Source organism: Triticum aestivum, chromosome 5A, assembly GCF_018294505.1.
Source record: "Triticum aestivum cultivar Chinese Spring chromosome 5A, IWGSC CS RefSeq v2.1, whole genome shotgun sequence".
Classification (NCBI taxonomy): domain Eukaryota; kingdom Viridiplantae; phylum Streptophyta; class Magnoliopsida; order Poales; family Poaceae; genus Triticum; species Triticum aestivum.
The window spans coordinates 472958905-472980422 of NC_057806.1; the positions used below are offsets into that span (position 1 = coordinate 472958905).

General features: G+C 46.6%; 1 protein-coding gene and 2 pseudogenes across 20 annotated transcripts; 2 read left to right on the forward strand and 1 right to left on the reverse strand.

The window, feature by feature from the left end:
- The first annotated feature begins 980 nt into the window (after positions 1–980).
- On the forward strand, positions 981–1674 carry LOC123107216 (auxin-responsive protein SAUR36-like; annotated as a pseudogene).
- A 5532-nt stretch (positions 1675–7206) lies between these two features.
- Positions 7207–20301, forward strand: LOC123104113 (uncharacterized). 20 transcript variants are annotated; one of them, XM_044525863.1, is made up of 12 exons: positions 7207–7988; positions 8092–8259; positions 9397–9476; positions 9618–9688; positions 9758–9873; positions 10005–10149; positions 10591–10628; positions 16799–16924; positions 17016–17503; positions 17591–17962; positions 18151–18374; positions 19626–20301. In XM_044525863.1, exons 9-12 carry the CDS (start codon positions 17206–17208, stop codon positions 20268–20270), a joined length of 1539 nt encoding a protein of 512 aa, XP_044381798.1. In that variant the 5' UTR covers positions 7207–7988; positions 8092–8259; positions 9397–9476; positions 9618–9688; positions 9758–9873; positions 10005–10149; positions 10591–10628; positions 16799–16924; positions 17016–17205; the 3' UTR covers positions 20271–20301. The 20 variants fall into 20 exon arrangements, 19 of the variants coding, with proteins under 19 accessions (XP_044381798.1, XP_044381782.1, XP_044381787.1 ...); XM_044525847.1 differs by having other exon boundaries at positions 7207–7802; positions 7935–7988; positions 9618–9873; XM_044525852.1 differs by having other exon boundaries at positions 7207–7802; positions 7935–7988; positions 8095–8259; positions 9618–9873.
- Positions 11342–14896, reverse strand: LOC123101415 (senescence/dehydration-associated protein At4g35985, chloroplastic-like; annotated as a pseudogene).
- Positions 20302–21518: the final 1217 nt, after the last annotated feature.

Sequence of the window (21518 nt, forward strand, 5' to 3'; positions counted from 1 at the left end):
GAACATGAGAGACTTGGACTTTATCTTTTCTTGGCCCAAAAATGACGTGAGAGGATTTTTTAAATAGAACCTAAACTTCTCATTTTTTCTTATCTTCATATGTGGATTGTACAAATGTCTCATACACCTACAATTAGACAAAACACAAAAATATGTGAAGTATTTTTGTTCTGAATAATATAAATAGGTTATTGAATAGTTTGCACTAGAAATCACCTGACAAATATGCATATATACAATATTTTTGGTCGTATCCAAACTTCCAAAATAGTCAATGTCCTCATCAGGTACACCAGAGGGACCTCGAACCGTGCTCCGTCGGCAGCATACATCACACAGTGGCCCTCATCGGCAACCACAGATGACGTTGTGCTGCAGGATTCGTCGTCAGCCATGTCTGAGGCATGCTGGCGGCCGGCACCGGCTCCGGCCACAAGCATCCGCTGACACTTCTTGGCCAGCTGAGCAAGCTTCTTTGGATGGATGCACTTTGGCTCTAAAAGTCTGAAGGTGTGGTGTAGATTGTGATGTTGCTTGCAGATGACATGAAGAAATTTGTGTTGAGGAGGCCATGGATTTATAGTGAAAGGAAGAAGGGCCTAGGGAAGTGCTTATGTGTGTGGGTTGTGTCTGTGTGTAACTATCAGCAAGATCGGTGGGCAGGAGACAAGGCCACGAGTGCTCTGAGTGTGGTGTCGTTGCAGCTAGCTTCAGACAGCGTGATGAATGGTTTTGATGAGACACCATTCATGTCCAAAATGTGGTCCTTGTGCCATTTCCCCAGCAAATCGATCACCACTGCTGTGCAGGCAAGATGTCCAGCCCAAGCTCCGGCATGTGCCAAACACTTGGCCCCGGCAGAACCTGATACAGATCACATCATGGACCTCCAAAACCGTAGCACCACATGGACCCTGCACATGGCATTGTTTCCTGCCTAACCATTACACACTCCACCGTGTGGGCGCTCGCTTTACCCTTGAGCTATAAATCCATGGCTAAGTGCCCTGCAAACACCACCACTTCATCCACAGACAAAGGCATTCCAACTTCCAACTAACAGGAGAATTTCTCCCGTTTCAAGAAACACAAGAAGCCACCATGATAAGTGCCAAAATACTCGCTCGGCTGGTCAAGAAGTGGTAATGGCCCTTGGGAGGAAGAGGCTGACCTCATCGCCGTCGATGCTGGAGGGTCGTGCGGTACGTCGTGCTCATCGGTGGCCAGCAAGGGCCGCTTCGTCGTGTACACTGCTGACGGTGCGAGGTTCGAAGTGCCGCTTGGGTTCCTTGGCACGACGGTCTTCGGCGAGCTCTTGAGGATGTCCCAGGAGGAGTTTGGATTTGCAGGCGTTGACAGTGGCAGAATCATGCTGCTGCCCTGTGACGCACCGGTGATGGAGTACGCCATGTGCTTGCTCAGGAGAAGCACCTCCGCGGAGATGGAGGCCGCCTTCCTCCATTCCATGATGATGCCATGCCACTATCATGCGGCAGCAAATCTGGGAGTTAGGCAGTATTTTGGTGTCTGCACCTCCTAATTACCCTCTCCAGAGATATACTAGGAAACAGGCAAAGGGATAGACATCATCCTTTCAATGTACTAGATGAATAAAGTCTCTAAGAGTAAGCTCAGTATGTGTTACAAACTTACAATACACACTTCTGTCTATAATTTTTTTACCGTGTCACTATTATGCTGATAGGTTGCTCCCTGCCTTTGAATGAATAGCGACGAAGCTTCAGCTGGGCAGCAAAGGTGTTTTCACAAGCCGCGCCCTATGTCCAAATCTTTTCTACTATGGTGCATACCTTTCTGGCAGATTGCACCAGACCACTAGAGGTGTACGGTTACATCGCGGTCCAAGATGACAAGGAATATGGCCGCAATTATCTTTTCAACCGATCCCGAGCTATAAATTCAGTAATCGTGACATATTCAATATTAACTGTGTAGCTGTGTTCTAACTTCTAAATACAGTATATGTTGTCATGTGAGGTAAAAGCACACCAGATACCCTAACTTGTATGGAATGTGATGATTTAGTCCCAAACTTGCAAAATGCAACTTCACCATACTCCAACTTGCACCGAATATGATGATTTGGTCCCCGGCCTATCACAGTGCGGCAAGTGGCAGCCAGGTGGCTGTGCCGGTCGTTGCCCGCACTTTTGCACAAAACACCCTACCGTTTTATCTAAATCAACCCGTAGTACATGGCACTTGAATTAATTCTGTCTCAACTCGCATCTCTGGTAACCGAAACCGGCAGCGAATCACCGGAGCTCAACTGAGATACCAAAGTCACTCCTCTCTGATTCCCAACTGCTCCACCTCGCCAATCTCTCATCATGGCGACGGCGGCTGCATCCCGGCCCAGCGGCCCTGTCCTTTTGAGCCCCATTCCCAGCTACCACTCCGCCTCCCTCTCCCGCGTCAAGCTCTCCGCCGGCGGCTCACCGGTCAAGTCGGTCAGCGTCACGTCTCTCCCCTCCTCCCCCTCAGGCGGCGCCGCCAAGATCCGCCGGTCCTGCATGTGCTTCCCGAGGAACCACCCGGGCTCGTTCCGTTGCAGCCAGCACAAGGAGCGGAGGCCCCGACCGGCAGCACCAAGCCCGCCTCCCAGCCGCCCGTCGGCAGCGGCTGCTCTAGGCGCATGCTAAACGTGCTAGCGCAGCGCATGGGGAGCGGACACTGGGCACGCAGGGCGCTGGCTCCGTACCCCTCGGTGCAGCAACCGCGCCGACGGGTTCCGCGCCGGGGCCAGCCTGCTCTCCGCCATGTCCACGTCCATGGCTGGCGGCCGCCTGCAGTGAAAAAACAACAGCGTCGACATGCCATAGCGAAGATACTACTAGTACATACCCCCTCCCGAACACGTGAAACCTCACTTTCCCATTACTATTCGGGCTCGTCTCTCTCACTCGTGCACACTGGAGATGAAGGACGGGGTTTGAGGCGGCGGCGCGGTTGGATCTCGAGATGGCCGGCGACTGGATCTCAAGGAGGCAGGCGGCGCAGCGGCTAGATCTCGAGGAGCCAGGCGGCTCGGGCTGAGGAGACGCGGCGCCAGTGATTGAGGGTGGGGCGGCGGCCACGTGCATGGGGCTGGTCCGCTGGTGGAAATTTCTCTCTTCAGTTTGCCATTGTGTGTTTTGCGCTTTGTGTAGTTTTCCTGCTACTGTACTTTCTGCTGCTGTATGCACAGTTGTGGTGCCTGCTGTTGAGGCATGCTTGATGTGTGGTGCGCGTGCATTGATGCTCAATCAAAAAGATGATGATTCTGACGAACCAAACACATCCCAACTTGCAGGACGGGAGAAATCCCCGATTCCGACGAAGTTTCTGTAAAGTTTCATGGCGGAGCGGCTCACCCCCCCCCCCCCCCCAGCTCTTCAACTTGCGCAAGAAGATGATGGACAGCTGGATAGCTTCTTTGGTCGGTACTGTTTCTTCGCCAGAAAGCAGTCGTCGCGCGCTGTGTCTGTCAGTTTGGCTCTTGTCCCCATTGTAGTATTGCATGCAGTGTTCATTTTTTCTTGATGGACGAGAAACATCGGTGCACTTTTTCAGATGAGCGAATGGAGCGATGAACACACAATACATAATAAGGGCGCGAACAAAGGAAAACTCTGAAATAAATCAGTAGCAAGCTTCCGTTGGAACCCTGCCGTTCACATGATGCCATGTACTGCAGTGTAGTGTAAATAGTTAACTGAATTGGTGTAGTGCAAAGGGGGTTTTGAGACAGAATTAATTCAAGTGCCATGTACCGTGGGTTGATTAGATAAAACGGCAGAGTGTTTTCTGCAAAAGTGCAGGCGATGACCGTTCCAACCACTTGGCTGCCATTTGTCACGCTGTGATAGGCCGGGGATCAAATCGTCACATCCGGTGCAAGTTGGGGTATGGTGAAGTTGCATTTTACAAGTTTGGGACTAAATCATCACATCTCATGCAAGTTAGGGTACCTGAGGTGCTTTTACCTCTTGTCATGTTGGTATGCTCACTCTGCTACTCAACTAAATTTGAGGTAATAGCACCCGAGGTACCCTAACTTACACAGAATGTGGCAATTTAGTCCCAAACTTGCAAAATTTGACTCCACAATACCCCAACTTGCACCTCATGTGATGATTTAGTCCCAGGCCAATCACAGCTCGACAATTGGCAGCCAGGTGGCTGGATTGGTCAGCGCACACACTTTTGCACAAAACCTCCTGCCGTTTCCTTTTATGGTTTTATCAACCCGCAGTATAGCACACCTGAATGAAATCTGTCATGGTTTGCCATCCAAAAATTAGGCAATGCAGGGGACAAATACCTGCAGCAGACGCCGTCCGTCCATCGCTCTCGCCTCTCCGAACCATGCGGACACCACGGTCAGCTGACTGACACAATCGTCGTCATCGTCTTCACTTGTCACATCAAATCACCGGCCAGATCAGTTGAGCAGAGCGGAGCAGAGCAGCCAGCCGGGCAAGAGCAGCCTTCTCCATCGTCCATCCATGGGCAAGAGATGGAATAGAAGAATAGAAGAACCTCCGCTGCCACTAATCCACCTCAAAACATGTTCTCTGGCTTATTCCATCCCTTGCTCATCAGCCAGCAGTAGGCTACCCCTCGGCTTGCTTTGCTGCTGCTGCAATGCTGGCCCTGGCACGACAACAGAGGACCACACATACCAGCAGGAATCCTGATGCTCCGTGATCAGCAACGGCGAGGCGTAGTAATATTCCAACATGCTCTGCATTGCTGGTGTGTCACGCACAACAGATCCTCATAGCCTCCCTTCCCTCCCTGCACTTGGACTCGTGGGGTTCAGTCGGCGGCTTCTTCATGTGCGCGCCCATCTCGCCCAGCATCGACATCACCACTGCGCCATCTTCAGTGCCAAGGCGGGTCTCTGGTTCACTTGATCCCCCTACAAGGCTCAGCCCCACGTCCTTCTCAACGCCGTTCTCCTTCATCGCCTCCCTCACTTTCTCCACGTCGTCCCACCTTCCTTCCGCCGCGTAGATGTTCGAGAGGAGCACGTACGGGCCGACCTCCGCCGGCTTCATCTCGATCAGCTTCTTCCCGACAAACTCCCCGAGCTTGGAGCCATTATGCATCTGAGAGGCCGAGACCATGGCACCCCACAACGCGGGGGACGCCTTGCCTTGTAAATTCTGGATGAGGTTCTCCGAGCCTGTGAGCAGCCCGGCACGGTCGAGGAGGTCCATCATGCACCCGAAGTGCTCGGCCTTGGGCTCGATGCCGTAGAGCCTGACCATCCTGTCGAAGCACCACCAGCCCTCGAGCACCAGGCCGCCATAGGCGCAGGTACTCAGGACGCAGACAAAGGTCGTCTCGTTCGGCCTAGGCCCGCTCCTCTCCATCTCCAGGAACAGCTCGAGCGCCTTCTCGCTCTGCTTGTGCAGCCCGTAACCGATGATCATTGAGTTCCAGGACGGAACACTTCTTTCAGTCATCAAGTCGAAGATCTCCCTCGCCGTCTCCATCAGATTCCGACAGATTTAATTCAAGTGTGCTATACTGCGGGTTGATAAAAGGAAACATCAGGGGGTTTTGTGCAAAAGTGTGTGCGCTGATTGGTCCAGCCATCTAGCTGCCAATTGTTGACCTGTGATTGGCCTGGGACTAAATCATCACATGAGGTGCAAGTTGGGGTATGATGGAGTCAAGTTTTGTAAGTTTGGGACTAAAGCATCACATTCTGTACAAGTTAGGGTAACTGGGGTGCTATTACCTCATTAAATTTCAGGCTAGCGACTATCTACGATTGTTGAGCCCCAAAAAAGGCATGCCGATGAAATTCAATTGCCTAGCTGAAGTGGATATTAGAACAAAGGCATTGTCAGGTGATAGAGATGATAAAACACTTGTTGATGGATGTTTCGACCTAATCGAGGGCCGGTCTACTTTCAACATGCTTTCTAGAATAAAAATGGAAGGTGAACATGGGGCCCTTGTTTTTAATCTTATCATATTGCGAGTTTGCAACAAAGTGTAGAGGCGACCATACATATGAACTTTTTGGAAGTGTCTGGAGATGAGTTTGATATAAAGATGTGCCATTTGGAAGAGCTTGTATGCATTCATATATAGACGATGAACAATGCGAGTGCAATAGGTTCGTCTCTTCAGCTGGGAAATATTCACAATATTTTGTAGCAGCTGTGCAGATGGATGACACACTGTTATTTAATTTTATGGAGTGGAGTATGCCAATTTTCATTCAAATCAGCACTTAGTGAAGAAAAGGAATATTACTTCGGTAATAGTGCTATGGGAACTTTGAAGAGAACAAAACTTATGCTGGTTGATGTAATTTCTTTTGCAGGCGATTGATGTACTGTACTATTTTGTCATGTCTTGCGAACTACTCCCTCCGTCCCATAATATAAGAACATTTTTTACACTAGTAAACGCTCTTATATTATGGGACGGAGGAAGTACTATACATGTTAAATCAACATAGGGGAAACAAGTACCAGAAGACTCGCTACATACCTAAACTTTAATCAAAATTCTTCCAAGAGCTCAGTTTGCAAGTCATTTATTCGAGTTTAACATTTTCTTTTGGTTTTTCTTCAACTTCTTACTTAAGCTTTTATTTCGAAAAGGAGGTTGACCCCCGGCCTCTGCATCCAAGGGATGCATACGGCCTCAACTTCTTACTTAAGTGGTCAACCTATACAGTATTTAAATACTTTAGGTATGAAATAATCTCCCGCAAAAACAAATGTATGTAACAATAAGCCAGATTCGTTTCCCACTAAGAACTGACGTATGAAACCATTTCTGGAATTCTTCGGTCAGCGAAAAATGAAAGTTTTATCTCCAATCCTTGTACCATGCAATTGTTTCAAAGTTGCATTGAACTTACCAACTCCCATTTAATATACTACCTCCGTTTCAGTTTACAAGTCTTACGCGTATATCTAGGTTGTCAATTTTATCATCTTAATATAAACTATATAACATAAAAATTATATGGTTTAAAAATAGAACATCTGAAGTTTATATTGGTATATATTTTTTAATATATGACTTGTATTAGGTTGGTCAAATTAACGACCTAGAAGCACACGCACGCCTGTAAACTAAAAGAGAGGTAGTAGTAAAAATATGTAACTTTCTAAAATAAATCTCAGCGTTTCAGAGAATAATGTTTTTTTCTTTTAAAAAAGCTACATGGAAGCAAGCCCTCTTCCTCGATCCTCCCTCCACCACCGGCCGCCGCTACCGCTCCTCCATGGCTCAATCCCTCCTCTTTGTCCGATGGAGGCGACCGACTTTGCTCCATCTCGAGCTGCTTGTTCTCTCCTCTCCCCTGACGACCAGCGCAGGAGATAGAAGATAAGAGAGGAGGGAAAGGGAGAGGGAGAGAGAGAAGGAAGGAGAGGAGGGAGAAAGAGAGAGGAAAGAGAAGAGGGAGGTACGATGGCGGACGGGGTAGGTTCACCGGCCGGCACCGGCGAGGTCGGGCGTGGTCTCCCGGTCGGTGGTGGCTCAATCCGCTCCTGGATCGGGGGCCTCCCGTCCGCACCGCAGCACCGCCGGCATGGAGGCCCGGGCTCGGGCAGCCACTGCCCTCCTTCTCTCTATTGTTCACTGCTTGCAGATTCCTTTCATCTTGTGCCTTATTCTCATATGTGTTTCCCATCTCGCAGATCATGGGGAAGTGAGTGGGCGGATCATCCTTGTTTGCTAACCCTGCACGTGGTAATCCTCTTCGTTTCATCGAAACTCATCTTTGTCCGGCATTCAGTTGCGGTTCTTCTCGCCTTATTCAGGTGTAATATGACTGATTTGTTTCTTTTGATTTGGTGACGTTTCTGTGTTCGTCGGTTGCTGCTCACCACTTGTTTGTGTTTATGCATCGCCAGAATATTCGTCTGTTCTAATAGTGTTGCTTTGTTGGTTAGGCATCCTGCTCGTTGGTGATTGGGTTCTCGGGTTAGCTCGTGTTTCTCATCCAGGTATGCCTACGCACAATTTTCACGCCTTTCCCTTCACATGATGATCCTGATGCTGTTCATATTGTTACTGGATCCCACGATTAAATTCCTTTAGTACTATTAGTAGGTGCGCACGATATGAGCTCAAATGATCATGCCCACGATATGAGCTTAAATGATCCTGTCCATGATATGAGCTCAACTGATCCTGCCGCGGATCGTGCTGCTGCACGTGACCGTTCTGTGGCTCGGTGGCGCAACGGAGTCTCAGCGCGAATCGCACTGTTTCAGGGTTCGTGCTTATTTGGTTTCATGATCTGTCTTCCTTGCTTGCTCGCCTGCCTTTACACTATGTTTGACCTTTCTGATTGTCGTTGATTTGTATTCGTTTAGATGCGTTTAGTGCCGGGCGTGCTACTTCCTCTGTCCCTGCAAACACGCTGTTTGTAGGTGCGTGTACCACACTTTGACACAACCAGGCTTCGCCTTCCACAATTTAAGAACGATCTTAACATGAGTGGCACAGTAGGTGGCGGTTACTTCCCGGTTGTCTCAGCTGCTTATAGCAGCGTTAGGCGTCAACAGCGAATGCGAAAGAGAAAGTTCCGTAAATGGGTTTCTTCAGGTGTGTTTTCATTTCCTTGTCTTTGTGCCCGCTTAAAAAATATAGAATACCTTAGTCAAACTGCAGTGAATAAAAGCTTTCTGTTGATTTGAAGGATGCCCATACCCAACTACATTGACATCTCGATCTTTGTTCTGTCCAGAATACACTGAATTCTTAAAAGGTATAGAAACAATTCAGACTAAAACATGTTAAATGATCTATGTGCACCTCTGGTGTCTCGTCTTTGCAGCCACACATAGGAAGAGATCATATCACGATGCACTTAAATACCGTTGCCAATTCTATGGTGCCGTGTTTTGGTTCCAGGAGAGATGCAAGGCTGAATCCTCTGTGATTGAGCGCCGTATCCTATACAGCTTGTGCTGTAAGGGTGGTAAGGTCAAAATACCAGCTTTTAAACCCCCCCTCCTCTCCTATCAGAGCTTCTTAGATTCAATGGTGACTCACAGTGCAAGCACTTCTTGGATAGAATAAGGCAGTATAATTCTCTTTTCACTTTTACTTCCATGGGAGCCGATATCGACAAACACATTAACCGGGGGGTGGGTGGGGGGGGGGGGTGGGGTGGTCCTTATGTTTTTAAAATCCATGGTCTGCTATATCATCGTATAGGATCACTATTTGCCCAACAGAGGTGCTACTCCAAAATTTGCTGAATTGTATATTCATGACACGCATAATGAGGTGAGCAATAGAATTAAGGCTGTGATGTCTGAAGATGGTGAAAAAGAGAGTGGTATGGATAGAGCGATAGCTGATGGTCTAATGGAAATGCTTAATGAATTCAACCCTCTTGTGCAGACAGCAGGTCGGCTTCCTCTCGCCGCTCTGAACTGCAGGACTCGCTGGATGGATGTGAATGTGAGCAACCAAACTATCAGGTGAGAATAGCTTCGTGTGGCTCTTTATTTTTTGAGCTGGTCAAGTGATTCTAGGAGACTCATATTCTGTTTCATTACTTTTTTATCTGTGATGTCTGGACTTTCTTTGAGGCTCATATTCTTTTTTTTATTGTTCACAAGATAGGTTAGATTTTTGTGGCAATATCACTATGAGGAAGCCGACAACCTGGATTGCCAATTACCTCCGCAGGGTGCCCCATTTTTTGATGTCATGATTATCCGCGTTCGAGAACCGGTGGATCATTTTGTAACTTATGCAGGTTATGTGCACATTGAGAGTTTCTTCTGCTCGAGGCAGCCGTCGTCCACATGCTCCTCCTAAAGTTCCTCCTTGTCACCACGAGTGGATGCCGGTGAGGCCAGCCTTCCCGGACTGGTATGGTATAATACCCATATTTCTCTGTAGGTGCATTCGGTTTTTGTCTTGAAGAACCAAGAACAATCCTGTTTTGATAAGGGTGGCAATTTTACAAGCTTTGGTTCTAACAGTAATCTGCCTGGTTTCAGCTATCTTCTCATGCTGCTGCAACAACTTCATAAATTGTGACTTGAGACACCTCCCTGCGGATTACCATCAATACTTACAAGAAAATGAGGTGAAAGTGAGTACAGTTGAAAGCTACCCTATGAATAATGGAGGATGCACCAGCAGGTCAATTAACTCCTCATCCTGCAAATCATGCCTGATCTTAGCTGAACTAAATCTTTGTGATATTAGCGACCACTTTCGTATTTCAAGACAAATCAACACCCAACCACCATCCACGGGTAAAATGTTGCATGTTTTCTTTTTTCTTTTGAGGAAGAATGTGGTATAATTTCAGTTGGTCCTGTATATAATTACACATGTTACACAATTTTTGCTCGCTTTGGTACCAATTACCAAGGATAGTTTGTCCAAAAAGTTTGGATATGCGGGAGCTTTGTGCCCATTCGCAGAAACATTTTGAACACTCACACAGTTGGTTTTACAAATCAAAATAATTGTAATTTTGAAATTATGTGGGGAGCATGGAACCTGAATCCCTTAAGGCCTTCCCATCTCATGTTTGGAAGAAGTTACGGTATTGATTGGTTAGGTTTTTTTTTGCAGCAATGTGAAGCAAAATTTTCAGAGATTCAAGCATGCAAGTAAGTGTTGCCTATCCCTGTGATGTTCTCTACTAACTTGTCGACATTAATGATCTTCCCATTTAGTTTGTGCTTGCGTATACTACATACCATGATGTATTCCAAGGACAATGTTTGGATGTTTGGTAGACGAATTTTCAGTTTTAATTCAGCATGGGCACTGGGACCGGGGATCAAGTAGAGAGGTGATAGAAGAAGAAATTTATTCAAATGATGATTATTAACATTCTCGTATGCATTTTTAGTACCTTATGTAGGACATTTCAACTGTCATTATTAACTTTAGCTTAACATAGATTGTTTGTGTCCTCCAGTGAAGTAACTTTTAGATTGATGTATTAGTACTTACAATTATATTTGCTTCATTGCAGTGCTTGGTTTGAGAAGCTTCACAAGCAGAGAGTTGCTGAATTGAAAAGGGAGGCGGCTCGGCGCCGCCGACTCCCCACTGGCCATCGAGCATGGGCACCGTCATGATACTTCTGTTATGCGACTATTCTCTGGGGGCATGGTATATGGCCAAGCTGATTATAGAGAAGGGATACACGGGTGCCCAGGTCATGAATGTCATCTTTGCGGTGCTTACCCACTCTGTAAGTTAGTGATCTCCATGCCTATCTGTAGTGTCATATTTTTAAAAGAGAAGGGATACACCGGAGACGAGCTGATTATAGAGAATGTGATTTAAAAGAACCATGCCAGAGGTTTTCTAGGGGCTGCTATTTTTTGTTGCTATCGGTAGTGTTATATTTTTAACCATTGTTGTTTGTCTGTGTTGTTAGAACGTTGCAGTATGATTGTGCATACAATAACGCTTAAGAGGAGCACCCTCGTCATGTCCGATAGCTATATTTACCTGTGGCCAAATCACTTTTGTTATATATAATCAAGGCTCAACCTAGATCTAAGGATGTATGTAAGCTAGATAAGTGCGCGCATCACCGCTCAGGAGGCGTGCCAATGGCACGCCCCAACCACTAGTAGATTGTAATGGTGGAGCAAGGCCGGCTGGGCGGATCGTGGCGGCGGTAGAAACTAGGCGAACCCCGAGAAGAGGGTACGATGGACCGGCGATTCAATCCATTCAAGGGGCCAGGGGGTGTGGTGGCTACAGTTTCGACAGCAGAGACCGGACGGTGGATATGGCGAGCGACCTGGGTTTCAGGAGTCTCTTTGGGTTCATGGCCTGGCCGATCTTGAACACAGCCCACGCCGTGCCTAGGGCGTGGCCGGCTGCATCGAGCCCTTCATTCGTCGCAGCAGCGGCTTTCTCTCCGTACCTGAACAGAAGAAGCACCGTATGAGGGAAAATGCTCCGAATCCTGGTCCAAGACCAAGAGAGAGTAGGAACAAGGATGTACGGCAGAACAACACATACTTGTGAGACACATATATCATGTGTCTGTGTGGTATATTGATCTTGTTTCATGGTATGCTTAAGTTTGGCATCATTTTCATGGTTCACACCACGCAAATATTAACATAGGTCACATTCTCTTTCAAGAAAAAAGATGACATACCAAATCCATCAAGCGAAGCAAGAACAATCTCTCCAGGCAATAGGTTGAAAAACTTCTTGCCAGCTTCCGAGTTAGCTAATGAACCTGTAAAATAGCCAGTAACCTTCACGACTCCAGACAGTATTCCAGCAGCCACTTTCTCAGACATTTTTGTCACCTTCTTAACCCTGCTAGAAACGACATGTACTGATTCTTTATGGCTGACAGTAACAGAAATATTTGACTGAAATTATCTGTGTCCAAATTGTGTAATTAAGCCCAAAGGATTACTTGACTAATTTGCATAGATTATGCTTGCCAATCATAGACTTTCTTTTTAATACAACCTGAATAACATCGAATGCAAATGAGATGCCCAAGATGGCACATTGTATCACGATCTAAAGTTGTACTATTAGAGTTGCGCCATTTAATTTGGATCGAAGGGAGTACTAATCTACTCTGACTACGAGGGTGCTTGGATCCAAGAGATTTATCTTAGTCTGACTAAAAATAGTCTCTTTATCTCTTTAAGAGGCTAAAGTTTCAAGCACCCCTGACTAAGAGGGGCTAAAACTAGTATTGAGACTAAATTTTTTTAGTCATGGGTACTCCTACTAAAATATGGATTAGCCATCTCTCTCCTTATTTAACTCCTCTCCTTTAACTCAGGCGAGTTCTGGATTGAAGAGTTTCGAGGATAATAAATGTTCATTAACTTGATTTTAATCTCTCTAGTATTTGGATCCAAGCATGGATGAGGCTAGCAAGTTTTAGTCCCATTACTTTTACTCATGAGAGTAAAACGTATCCAAGCACCCTCTACGAACTGTGATGTGCCCAAAACCTGAAACATTTACTCATTATGCATCACAGACCTTACTGGATAAGCTTGCATGGCTGCAAATTAAGAACACATTTGATATGAACAAGTGAGAAGCAAAGTAATACATTTTGATCCGTTTGAGCATCTCCGGGCTGACCTCGGCCTCAGCATCACCGGGCTGGATCCTCTTCCTGAGCACCTCGTTCCCCCACCGGAGCCTCTCCACCGTCATCTCGCCGCACCACAGTATCCCCTTGGCCAGGTTGTCGGCGCCCATCGCGATCGCCTTCGCCACGGTGCCACCGTACTCCTTGACGTTCGGCGCCACGGTCGTCCAGTACGCGGCCGCCTCCACCTCGCCGCGCACCCTGTGGGCGAGCCCCTCGCTGCCGGCAACAGAATGGGCCGAGAACCTGGTGTAGGTGGCGAGGACGCCGTCGAGGCGCGGGTCGGGGTTGGAGAGCGTGAGGCCGTAGTGGAGCGGGTCGTCGGGGGAGGCGGGGACGGCGAGGGAGAAGGAGTAGTGGCGGGGGTCGAGTTTGACGGCGGCGACGTCGCGGGCGAGCGGCCACTGGATGGGGCCGAGCCGCGCGATGGCGGCGAGGGACGTGTCGCCGGCGCGGATGCGGAGCAGATAGAGGTCGCCGGCGGCGAGCGGGAGGCTGCGTCGGCGATCGATGAGGTGGAGCTGCGCGCCGGGGAGGCGGAGGAGCACGTCCTCCGAGGGCGCCGGCGCGCCGGGCAAAGACGGGATCTCGACCCGTGGTTCAGCCGCACCATCCCGTACGGCGCTCCGCCCGTGGTTCTCAGCAACGGCGACCGTTCGTGGTTCTCAGCAACGGCGAAGGGTCCTTGGGGCCCATGACGGCGGGGCTCCTCGAGGCGGCAAGCCAGCGATGCCGCTCCTTCTGCTGGTGGACGAAGTGGGGATCGAGTTGTGTCGTGAGTGTGAAGTATGACTTTGGCAGACAGCTCTAACGGCCCACCGTGACGGAACCGGATCCTCTAACACAGACAAAGAAAATCACGATACTACAGTTAGCCTAGACTAAAATGAGGAATGAAAGCTAGAAACTGTTAGTATTAGGTAGTTAGCGGGTTGTTTACTGTTGGTATTCACTATAGATATAAATAATTTAAAATTAATTTTATTTCATCATCAATTTATTTGTATGTAATTATTATAAATGTACATAGTAGATCATCAATTTTGAAATTAATTTAAGTCATTTTAGCCTTAATCATATGAATAGAAATGAGAAAAGTTAAGGCATCGTAACTTCTCTAACTTTTTTTTTCAATATTAGAGGATCCAGTTCCCACCCCTACCTCCTTTTGACTCGCCTCTATTATTGGTTTCGGTGTTGCTGATCTGTCAAACACATCAGATTGTAGTCTTTTTTTTAGCATAACATCAGATTGTAGTCGATTCGGCCTTTCTAGTCTCGTACAGGGCGTAGCCAATGTGCACGAGTACTAGCTTTTTTGTTTTTCGTTTACGGAGCTGGGCTATATGGGTTTTTCTTCATCTATTTTTTACCCAGCTGAATAAGAGAAAGAGGATATGATCGAATGATGCGAATAGTTGCTAGCTGTTTGCATTCTTCCTTGAATGCTATTGTCACATGTTTTCATTTTTAAATCATGTTATTGTCATTTGTTGACCGTCGCTTCCAGGGGTCAGCTCTTTGTAGCGACTTTCTTTTCTTTTTTTTCCGCATGATTAATTGTTTTTTATTTTTGTTTTTCTATTTCACTAAATGTAGTAGGGCAAAGTTTAATATGCTCCCTCTTACTGCTCATGCAGTAGAACATTATTCTGCTCTTCTCCCTTTTCCTAATTTCGTGTATTCATTTTCTTTAGCTTAATATTCATTTGTTACCATAGTTTGAAAAATTGATTTTTTTAGGGATTTCACTACTTTTTCATTGTTCTCTTCCATTTTTCCATTTTGTATATTTTTTGTTTCCCATTTTCGTCTTTCTTTTTATTCCTCATTTTTATTTAATATTTTTTTGTTTTTTCATTATATTGATATCAAAGCCCATGCCTCCTTTTCGGTAGAAATGCTTTTTCCATGAATTTTTCAGTCAACAAAATTGTGTGACCTAAGTTTTTAAGTCTGGTCACAACTACAAAATTTTCAAATTGGGTGGTAATTGCAATCCATCAAGTAGGTTGGAAGTGTTAGTTTTTAGATGGAGTCGCAACCTCAAGGTTTCCAAAAACTGATTGCGGACAACCGTTTTTCAAATGTGGACGCAACTGTAGGCTTTTAAGTCGGGGTTGTAAATGCAAGTTTTCAAGACTAGTCGCAACTGCAAGTTTTCAAGTTGGGTCGCGACTGAATGATTTCAAGCTGGGTTGCAACTATAAGCTTTCATGTTGGGTTGCAACTACAAGGTTTTAGATGTAGTCGCAATTGCAAGTATTCAAAGTCGGGTCGCAACTTCAAGTTTTCAAAGTCAGGTTGCAACAACAAGTTTTCAAAGTCGGGTCTCAACCGCAAGTATTCAAGGTCGGGTCGCAACCGCATGTTTTCAAGGTCGGGTCGCAACTGCAAGTTTTTAAGGTCGGGTCGCAACTGCAAGTTTTCAAGGTTGGGTCGCAACTGCAAGTTTTTAAGGTCGGGTCGCAACTGCAAGTATTTAAAGTCGGGTCGCAAGTGCACGCTTTCAAAGTCGGGTCGCAACTGCAAGTTTTCATGGTCGGGCCGTAACTTCAAGCTTTCAAGGTCGCGTTGCAACTGGAAGTACTCAAAGTCGGGTCGCAACTGCAAGTTTTAATAGTCGAGTCGCAACTGTAAGTTCTCAAAGCGGGTCGCAACTGCAAGTTTTCATAGTCGAGTCACGGCTGCTACTTTTCAAAGTCGGACCGCAACTGCAAGTTTTCATGGCCGGGTCGTAACTGTAAGTTTTCAAGATCGGATCGCAACTGTAAGTATTTGAAGTCAGGTCGCAACTGCCGGTCTTCTAAATGCGTCTTCTTTTTCATGTGATGACAAGCCCAACTAGATAATATTTTTATGTGTACATAGCTAATGAAAATCTATCCCAACACAGCAACAAAAGGAGACTGCCAGCCGAGGCAAAGAAGTAGCAACCAATTCCATACAGACAAACTGCAAACTCCATCATTTTTAAAACAATTTGATGGATTTTTAATACATAAATAAATAATGCATGGGACAAAAGCAGGATAGATCCTATGCTAGACATCATGCTGGTGCTTAACTAAGTAAAAACTGAAAATCAACAAAGAAAACACTATTTTTTAAGACAGCGAAGAAAACACTCAAAAACTGTGTTATGAAAACTAAAATAAGTTGTACAGGCTAGCCCACTAAGACGTATGTGCTTCTCTTATGGACTCGTATTTATGCTCTAGCACGAGCTACAGAGAAACAAAAGGCCAAGCCCCGAAAAACAACATGACGCGTGCAAATCATGGGGAGAAGAAAAAAGTCTAGCCAATATATATGATGATGTCATGTGAATGAGACCATAGATAAATCTCAGCTAGCTGAGTTCCAGGTGCTCCCTATTGGTTTACTTAATGGATAATGGCGTTGAATCCATGTGCACATAAAAAAAATCATGATTTAGTTGATTTATTTGTTGTGGGCGAGTATATATGGTAACGAATTTAACGCGTTTTAATAAAAAAAGGTGACTTGCCTACAGTGAGGTGTACACACATTTAAATTTGGCATAGTACTTGATACCTTATCCGCACCCTCTCCTGTCTCCTGATGCTCTTATCCCCCTTGTCTATTTTCAATGCATTAAGGCTGGTATGCCATTGGTTTAAACTAACTTGTTTTCCCGTGATAAATTGATTTTAGGTGTACTTGCAGGACTAGCGCAGATGATACTATTGTCGAGGGTGTGAAAACAGGTATTCTCGCTAAGCTAGGGTTGGAGGGGCACACAGAATACTGATGCTATTTTGCAGCGGTTGATGGGAACAAGTATTCTTTCTTACACATGTTAATATTATCTATCTGTACACTGTTTAAAATAAAACTCTCATTGGCTTGTATATTTTCTTGCTCATGACAGATGGCCGTTGCGTGAACCACGCCTCGTTGAACATAGAGCTGATCCTAAAAAGAAAGAAAAGAAAAATAAAAAATAAAAAATAAAAAAACGAAACAAAGAAAAATCAGCCTGTATTTTTTTTGAGGGGTAGAAAAATCAGTCCGTAGCTTCCTAAAACCGGAAAAAGGACCAAGTTGGGCCGGGCCAAGTGATGTCAAAAAGAAAAGCGGAAGATTACTGGGCTGTAGTACCAACGCCGCCTAATGGGCATGAACACATTTCCGACTCCTGTCCCGGCTTATTGATTCGATTCCCCAATCGAATCGCCGCCCCCCTCAAACCCTATCTTAGCTTCTGCCGCCGGCGACGTCGATCGCCGTTGATCATCTCACGCCTTCTTCTTCTTCCTGGTGGCAAGATGTTGGGCGAGACCCAGCTGCCCGTGACGGCGCTGATCGGTCGGAAGCGGCGCTGGGACAAGGACGACGCCGCCGCCAGCTACGAAGAAGGTTCCCGTCTCCTTCCTCCACTCCACCCCCTTTCTCTTTTCTAGTTACCTTCTTCTGTTCACCATGGATTTCTTGATTGTTGTACAGCCAGCGATGGTACCCCGAAGGAGCAAGCCCCTATGGAGATCGCGGCCAGCCCAACAACCCGCGACGAGGAGAAGCAGGAGAACGAGGATATGGGTCTTCCGGCCTGCAAGATGGGTGAGCAACCCCTTACGGAAATTGGAAGTTCGAACGTCTCGATTGTGGAGGAGAAGGAAGTGACCGAGGAGCTTGAGATTCCAATGTGGGACAGCGATGATGATGATGGTGAGTTTATGCTCAAGGCAAAGGCAGAGCTCGAGGAGCTTCACATTGCCTGTGTCAAAAGCATCTCCGAATTGGATCCTAAGTCGAAACTCTTGGTCCCTACCCGCTTCTGCAGCTTCAATATAGTCGGCTTCGACCTCGATAAAGAGTGTGAGTATGCTTGCAATTGTTTCGTTAGCAGTCTGGGTATTGATTGATTGATTGATTGATTGAACATGCAGAGACTGATGAGTGTAGATTTCGCTTCGGCCTCTTCCCTTGGTGTATCTATATGAACAATAAACTAGGCATCTTTTGTTGGCTGGTTCTGACTTGTGTCTCTTGCCTTTGATTTACAGCTAAGTTTGGCCTTGGGCCGCCACTTGATAGCAATATAACTCCTGAGTTGGAGAAGTACATGGTGACGTCAGCCGTCAACGTCATTTCCGTCAAAGTAATTGAATCTGACCGGGGTTATCCAATCAGCATATATGGTACTGTTCTTGCAAGGGATAGGATTGACTACAGATGTATCTACCTGTTCAGACGTGGAAGGGAAGACCCCCAGATGATCAGCTCCAAGGTGTGCACTAGTCCATCCCTTTGCTTCGTTAGCTTTTACTTACTCGTATATACTAACCAAATCCTAATATTTTTATCCTCTTGATAATAATTCTATTGTGTATACAAGGTGTGTATGCTGAATTTCACCATAATATTATATTATATAATCGCTGGTGCCCTAGTAAGTAGTTTCACAGGTCTGGTATCTGAGCCGAACTTTTTAGACTCAATACAAACTGAAATGCAAGCAGCTCCATTCTTCAATATGGTCTGCTAAAATTTGCTAGGTTTATGCCATGTACTCTTCGGCATTTCTTCTATATGTACTTGTTTCCCTATCAGAACAGGTCCTGCTCTGCAATGTTAACTGGAAAATGTCTCTTGTCATTCGTGGTTGCAATTACCAGTATTCAGAAGCTTAGCGTCATACTCCCTCCGTCCGGAAATACTTCTCCTAAAAATGGATAAAATGAATGTATCTATAACTAAAATAAGTCTAGATACAACCATTCCTAGGACAAGTATTTGCGGATGGAGGGAGTGCCAGATACACGAATTTTAGTAAAAATAGTTTGCAAGTTACCGAGTTAACATTTTGACTGAAAACATTGATAGCTGTTGCAGCTTACTGTTGGTTCACGTTGTAGCTATCTGAGCTTACTGTTTGTTCACGATGTAGCTATCTGAGCTTACTGTTATGTTATGATGTAGCTATCGTAGCATATTGTTTTCTCATGATGTAGCTATCTTAGCGTACTGTTCTGTTGTGACCTCCGCTATTATTTGTCAATATAGTTCCCTAGCAACTTGATTGTTATTGTCATACACTACTATTTCATCAAGTGTTGTGCCTTTTCATATACATCTATATCTATCAGATTTCTCCATTTAGTTCTGGTCACTTGTTCAAAACTTGTTGCCTTTTAACTTCATGTGAGGTTTGGTTGCTTATTTTGTACACTGTGGTCTGATTACTTGTTTAACATGCCAGGTTGTAAAAAGTGCCTTTTTTAATGCTGACATGTTTGTTCCGCAAAAAAAAATAAGTGTTACCTTCTGTTTAACATGCAAGCCACAAATGCATGGGTATTGGTAGCAATTTGTATCAGAGGTGATGGATGCTCTGCAGGCTAGTTATACAAGATAATTTTTAAAATTGGTTTCAGTTTATGTGACTAGTCAGTTTGGTTTGGTTAGCATGTCCAGCTACACAGCTTGCTCTACTTACTACGCAGAAACATATTTTGACATTTCCTAAATTACTGTGCAGGATGATATGCTAACATTGACAGGTCCACGACGGGCATTAGTTCCGCTGGATAATATTTACTTTGAGTTCAATCTGAGGGTGAAGGGTGATGCCGGCGACGAAGATTTTAGCAAAGGTGTAATACAGCTCCATGTCGTTCCCTATGACAATGAACCAATCACAAGGGTGCTTAGTAGTTGGCTGAGCAGAGTGGAGTTGGTGCTCGCACCTGTTGATGGTCCAGTGGCAGCTAGCCTTGAAGTCAAGATTTTGAAAGGAGCACCACCTTTGACTGGCAAAATATGTGCTGGGACTAGTGAAAATCCTGAGACTCAGATGATTGTGTATGATAGTAGAGATATGAAGAGCGGTTCCTCTGTTGTGTTAAGTCGCAACTTGGTAGCTGTCCCTGACCCGGATGAAGAAGACGATGAAATTATTGTCCATGTTCGCTTCCTTAATGATGGCGATGACGAGGATGCAGGCACCTTGGTCAGCGTAGCATACCCTGCTGAAGAGCAAGTCTGCAGTCACGGCGCCTGGGAGCTGCAAGTGAACGTTGCCTGGACTGCCATCCTGTCCAAGCCGAGGGCAAAATATATCATGAGAAGAGGGAGGAGTACGCCCAGAGCTTTTACTTGCCCTCAGTATGAGCCTCTCTTCTGATTGGTCTCTAAGTAACTTGTTCAGAATTTCTGTTCCCGTCCTTGTACATGTAAGAAGCATGCACGACATCAGTCCTGAGTCTGGGTAGGCGCCTCCATCATAGGAGGCATCCACACCTGCGTCCCTTGACTAGGGGAACACAACTCTGAGATTGTCGACGGCCGCGGGCAAGCCAGCCCCGAGCCATTTCCAGGCAAGCTCACATAACGCCATGTCCGTGATCACCAAGGCCCATCCATGCACTGATGAAACGCTAACATGACCACTGCCACCGAGCACCATACCCATGAGTAGAGCACTAGCACATCTCGGGCCAAGCCTGACCTCTCCTATCCGAAGCACAACCTTTGGTCCGCCCCGGGCCCTGACCTGGCCGCCCGAGCATGAACCCTAGCTTTGAACCTGTCGTCGGCATACATCCAAGAAAAAGAGGTCACCACCGGCACCCCTTGGTGCCGCTTGAAGAACCACAACAACCACGTCGCTGCAACACATCAAGGCACGCCTTGCTTCCCTGCCCCAACCAAGACCCCAGCAGCACGGCACCGCCCGCGAAGAGCGAGCCGAGGCAGCCAGCCAGCGCCACCTAGGCACACGCCACCTAGGCACGCGCCACCATTTGGCCACAACAGTCGCTGTGGCCAGGTGCACACCACCTGGCGTGTTGTCCTCGACCCGCGCCGCGAGCAGCCACCGCCGCTCAGGTCTGGCTCGCCGCCGCAGTCGCCACCGCATGCCCCACCACCAATAGCTCCGCCTAAAGCCTGGCAGAAGCACCGGCGCCCACCATGGCGATAAAGGGGCCGCGTCGCGCCGCGCCAACCCCCGACCACCATGGGAATGAGAAGGCCCCGCCACTGCCGGCTCTAGTTGGGCTTTGCCCGGTCGAGCCTCGGGGCGGCAGCAGGAGATGTGGGATAAGGTGGGAAGAGGGCTGGCGGCGGCGGATTTGCCCCCTCCCCACTCCCTCCCGCGTGGAGGGAGAAAGGGGACCTTCTTCAATGTTGTTTTCTCACAAAAAAACCTTGCAAAAAAAAAAGCAGCAGGTGCACTCATACCAAAAGCAACACATATTGTTTTGGCTCTAAATCTTAAAACTGCCATGAAATCTGCAACTTAAATACTTTTCAACTAGAACACTACCTGCAATTTCTACTATAAATGACGCTAGGCTACCCGCCATTCTGAGGCAACCGCGTGTGCCAAGCCTGTTGGACCGCACGAATCTTTTACTATCGCTTTGTTTTG

Excerpts from the sequence above, each read along its gene's own strand:
- LOC123104113 (XM_044525863.1), top strand. The coding sequence starts at position 17,206 with ATGTCAAAAAGAAAAGCGGAAGATTACTGGGCTGTAGTACCAACGCCG. Across the intron at positions 17,963-18,150 it reads CTTCGACCTCGATAAAGAGT|CTAAGTTTGGCCTTGGGCCG; the intron begins GTGAGTATGCTT and ends TTTGATTTACAG. Across the intron at positions 18,375-19,625 it reads CCCAGATGATCAGCTCCAAG|GATGATATGCTAACATTGAC; the intron begins GTGTGCACTAGT and ends ATTACTGTGCAG.